Here is a 4,641-nt window from a genome sequence, read left to right as displayed (position 1 = left end):
GGGGGGCTGCAATACACAGGTCAATTAAAAATTTCTAGATACATGTTTCATATAAATTTCTGACAAGATTATTTACCCTAAATTATTCCATTTTGCAAAAGAAGAGCTCTCTTTAGCAAAAGTACATTAAAATAAAAAGGTTCATCAATTTTGTTCATGAACCTTCATCTGTTGGCCATTTTTTCCTGTCTATCTCATTATTCAGGCATCTGAAGGCCTCTTTACCAGTGTCCTAAAGTCTAAAGTAAGGGGGAGAAACCTAAATAACTGAGAAGAAAAGAACTTTATCATAAACTTCCAGAGTCAAATGTAAATATTCAGATCAAGCTTCACAGAGGTAGAATATTGTCCTGCTTCAATCAGGACAGTCCCCAGCAACATACCTGCAGAGTAGCACCACCACAGAATCAGCCTTTGCTGGGATGAAGCCCAGGAGAAAGACGTTGCGACAGCCGCAGTTGTAACATTCCAGCACGGTTTCGCCCAGCGGCCCATCTTTATGCAGAGTCACTTCTTTGCATTTCGCTCTCACCAAATGGTTCACAATATGGCTGCGAGGCAGACAATGGAAGTCAAACCAAACAGAAAATTAAAAAACTGACACTGAGCCCGAGAGCAAAAGTGGGAAACGGCCCACTTCACAGTTATGAACAAAGGCTGTGAATAGGATACGATTCCTATTACACTGCTTGGTAGCATCTACAGTAAATAAACCTGAACACGCCCTCTGTTCAACCAATGCAAATACAAGAGTTGCCATCTACTTCTCACAGATCTCTCATTACACACATGCCACATGACCTGTCTGTCAAAATATGGCTGGTGTTGGCAGAAGTGTGTGAAAATTTCATTGTTATCGTTTCAGGTTATTAGTAGTTTCACTTTCCGATTCCTACATGCAATTAAATAAAGACAAGCTGACGACGCACCTGCCGGATGTATTGCCACGCCCATTACAGAACCACTTCTTGCTGGTATTGCAGTACACCACACACGCTGGATCGTGGATACCACAGTAGCTGTAAGGAACAACCACAGCAGTGTTCAGAGCAAACACAACAAGAGCAAAAGACCAACTGTACACACATGATATCGGATGTCAAAGGAGTCAGCATATTATATGGACCCTGTCAAATGCTACATGCTCACATGCCTCAACCACAAATATGAAATGTCATGGGAATATGTTGCCGCCATACATGCAGGACTCTTGAAGCTAATTCATATTCAATAGGTGTCAAAAACATGTACAGTATTTCATAAGTTTCAACAAGAATGCACACAAACACTCCCAGAAAGCCAATTTAAGAGAGTTAAATACATTTAAATTGCATATTTAACTGCCAATTCTTATTAAAAGCTTTTACCTAAATTTCACTGTCAATTTAATGTTTAGTATTCTTACAGGATTATGAAAGTAAACAGGAATGAGATTCAAGCAGTAATGTGAAAAGTACTAAAGCTGGTTGACATTTCATCAGGGCCACGTGAATCGTATCGTAGCACTAAAATTATAAACCTCTGATAGTGCACTACAATTCAACCATTGTGAGTGGCTAAAAATTGTACAGCATACTAGTGATGTAGATGACGATCACTAACTAATGTACTGCAATCAGTTCATCGGTAACGCACAGTCTGCTGACATCCTGCCACGGTGCGATTTTTATCCAGCGTACCTGCACGCGTGCAAGGGCAGGTCTTTGGTGTAGTACGTGTCCTCTTCATCCTCCTCAAAGTTCAGCTCGGCCAACAGTTGGCTGGCTTTGGCCACGGAATCATCCACTCCACCGTTGTGAAGACCCTCATCGGGACCATTTACCTGCAGCACAACACCTGCTTTACTGAACAAACTCACCGCTAACGATTAGCAGCCAGGCACACAGCGCTGAGAGAGACACTAAATTATAAGTTGACAGGTTGTCAGCGCTCATGAATTTTCTCTATGATTTTTACAGTTACGCTCACGAGTTTAGTTTACTTAACACAGTTCAAAATAAAGATAAAAATACAATTACTGTTACTTCAGAAGTTTAGTTAAGGGGCTTGCTAACGCTGCAACCCAGCTAACACTGAGCTAAGTAATGCTATCCAATTTAGCGGGCTAACAGGTAGCGCTGGGTCAGCTAGCTAACTACAGCTAGCGTCAGTAAAGCGCGCTTTCTCGTGCCTTCCTGTGAAATTGAAAACCTCAGACCTGGCTGTCCAGCTGGCTCTGTGTCTGCCCTTGAGTTTGCGTCTGACTGGGAAGGGTGAAGTCGGTGAAGTCATACTCCGAGCCCTGGGTGTCCGCTCCGAGCAACTCCGCTTCCTCGGTGTCCAGGAAGGTGAGGGTCTGGGAGCTCGGCCCGTACGCCTCCACGCTCATCTCGACTCTCTCAACTTTCGCTTTACTGACGGGTTTCCGGGATTAGTATAAAGACAGTTAAAATCCAAAGCGTTTTCGTTGATCGACAATTGGTTTAGAGCCCGACGTTAACAGTCTCAGTTTGAACCTAAATAAAAAAAAATGGAACCGATCGGAACCTCGAAAGCTGCAGCAGGTCCAACAGCCGCGGTGACGGACTTCCCCAACGTGTGACGTTCACCGGAGGCTGGAGCTCAGCTCACAGACAGGTCTCTACAGGGAAGAGCTCTCACTCTGATCCCATATCCGGGTCTCAAAGCAACGTCACGAAACGCTGTGAGGAAATCCATTAAAAATAGCAATACTAATACATATAATACTCCTAGCTCTTTTGACAGTTTTTTCAGTAGGTTTTGTTTAAATTTTTTTTATACAAATTGCATGATTCCCAATTTGTATCCAAATCTGGTTAAAAAAAAAAAATCTAATCTAATCGTGTTTTTAGTATGTTTTGTATGGATAGCAACGAGTAAAAACTCGGTCCCACGAGTTTATCATTGAGTTTTAGGTAATTACGTTAACAGCAAAATTGTTTAAAATAGTATCAACCAAGGCAGGGTCTGCTTAAGTAACTTAAATGTGAGCATTTAGATGGCTCCTATGCCAAAATGTATTTTAAAGAATTCAATCAAATGAGAGGTCTACGAGAGCACTAAGATATGAAGGTATGTACCAAAGAGGAATGAACGTTAATAGGAGTGAGCCATGCCTGTGAATGGGAGAGGCAGGTGGAAAGGTCAAGATGCAATGAGGAGGTGGGCGAGTTGAAATACTTGGGGTCGACCATGCAAAGCAATGGACAGAGAGGTGAGAAAGAGTTAACATAGGATAAAGATGAATGTCAGGTGATTTTTCCACAGGTAATAGGTCTTGAATAATCAGGTCCTAAATTGTCTTAAAGATCTCACAGTACCATACCGCATAAATAGAGAATTTGTGGTTCTACTAGAGTTTCTAAAAGTGGAATGGGAAGAAGAGCCTTCATCTTTCAGGCCCCTCCACTATAGAATCAGCTCCCTGTTTGGATTCAGGAGACAGACACTCTCTCTACTTTGAATATTAAGCTTAAAACTGATTTTTTAAAAAGGTTATAATTAGGGCTATATCAGGCAACCCTGAAATTTCCCTTAGTTATGCCGCAAAAGGCCTAGACTGCAGGGAGCTTCCCATGATACACTGTTTCTTCTTCAATCACCTCATTTTCACTTTTTGTGTTTATGCACCACTTTGCATTCAATCATAAGTTATTATTAATCTCTGGCTCTCTTCCACATTAGGTTTTTTGTCCCTTCTTCCTCTTCTTACCCCCAACTGGTCACAGGAGATGGCCACCTCTCCCTGAGCGTTTCTACCTGTTAAAGGGAGTTTTTCCTTTCTACTGTTGCCAAGTGTTTGCCCAGAGGGCGTTGTATGATTGTTGGGGATTTATTCCAGGGACTTTATCTTCCAATATAATATTCCAATGCTTTTTTGAATTGGTGCTATATAAATAAAACAGAATCAAATGGAATTGGTGACAGGAGGATAGCAGCAAGAATGAAACGGGAGGGGAAAAAAAGACAGGAGGCAGAAGTGGAGGTGACAAAGTTAAAGTTAGTGACCAAGAGAAGGAGGCACAGCTTAGGCTGAATAGTTTGGAGACAAAGTTAGAGAAAAAGGCTGGGTATATTGGGATAGACCACAGAGAAGGATCATGGATGTAGTGATGGGCATGTGTGACTGAAGAGGATGCTAGAGATCTGATCTGATTAAGATATAGGCAACCTAACTTCTTCATAATATTGTGAGTTGTGACCCGTGTTTTGTGATGGTGAATCACAATCATGTAGATGTCATTAACAATAGAGTGGAGCCTCGTGGTAATAACTGTGACAGGCTTTTCATGGTCATTGTACCAACATGTCAATTACAAGGTTTCAATAGGAGTGAGTACTGAATGGAAAAGCACAAACATCACTTGTACTTCTTTTATTTCAAAGCCTTTCCTTTACAAAGCCAGGATTACTTACTGTAACAGTGCTTTGTTAATGAAGCTGAAGAGCATACCTTTCAGAGGATACTCCCAAAACACAGGTAGAGCACACACTGATATTAAAAAAAAAAGAAAAAAAGAAAGTACTTTTTGAGGTAGCCACAAGGACAGCATCAGTACTACATCTCTGACCTGACCCACTGAGAATTAGTAAGGCCTTTTCATAAAACACATAACCAACAGCAAGGCACAGGAGGGAGTT

The 4,641-nt window shown here is 41.5% G+C and overlaps 1 protein-coding gene across 2 annotated transcripts in view; it reads right to left on the bottom strand.

The window, feature by feature from the left end:
- LOC102299368 (UPF1 RNA helicase and ATPase) overlaps nt 1-2,618 on the bottom strand; it is a gene marked incomplete in the record, with an annotated part of 16,404 nt that extends 13,786 nt beyond the window's left edge. The window contains 4 exon segments of one of the 2 annotated variants that reach the window (XM_042214896.1): nt 384-551; nt 930-1,019; nt 1,680-1,822; nt 2,198-2,618. In XM_042214896.1, the coding sequence (XP_042070830.1) occupies nt 384-551; nt 930-1,019; nt 1,680-1,822; nt 2,198-2,368 (572 nt within the window). 2 annotated transcript variants of the gene reach the window in all.
- Nucleotides 2,619-4,641: the final 2,023 nt, after the last annotated feature.

This window comes from Haplochromis burtoni, unplaced genomic scaffold (genome assembly GCF_018398535.1).
Source record: "Haplochromis burtoni strain Fernald_Lab_line unplaced genomic scaffold, NCSU_Asbu1 Contig_625, whole genome shotgun sequence".
NCBI classification, from domain to species: domain Eukaryota; kingdom Metazoa; phylum Chordata; class Actinopteri; order Cichliformes; family Cichlidae; genus Haplochromis; species Haplochromis burtoni.
The sequence above is the reverse complement of the archived record's forward strand: the minus strand, read 5'-3'. Positions and strand labels throughout refer to the sequence as shown.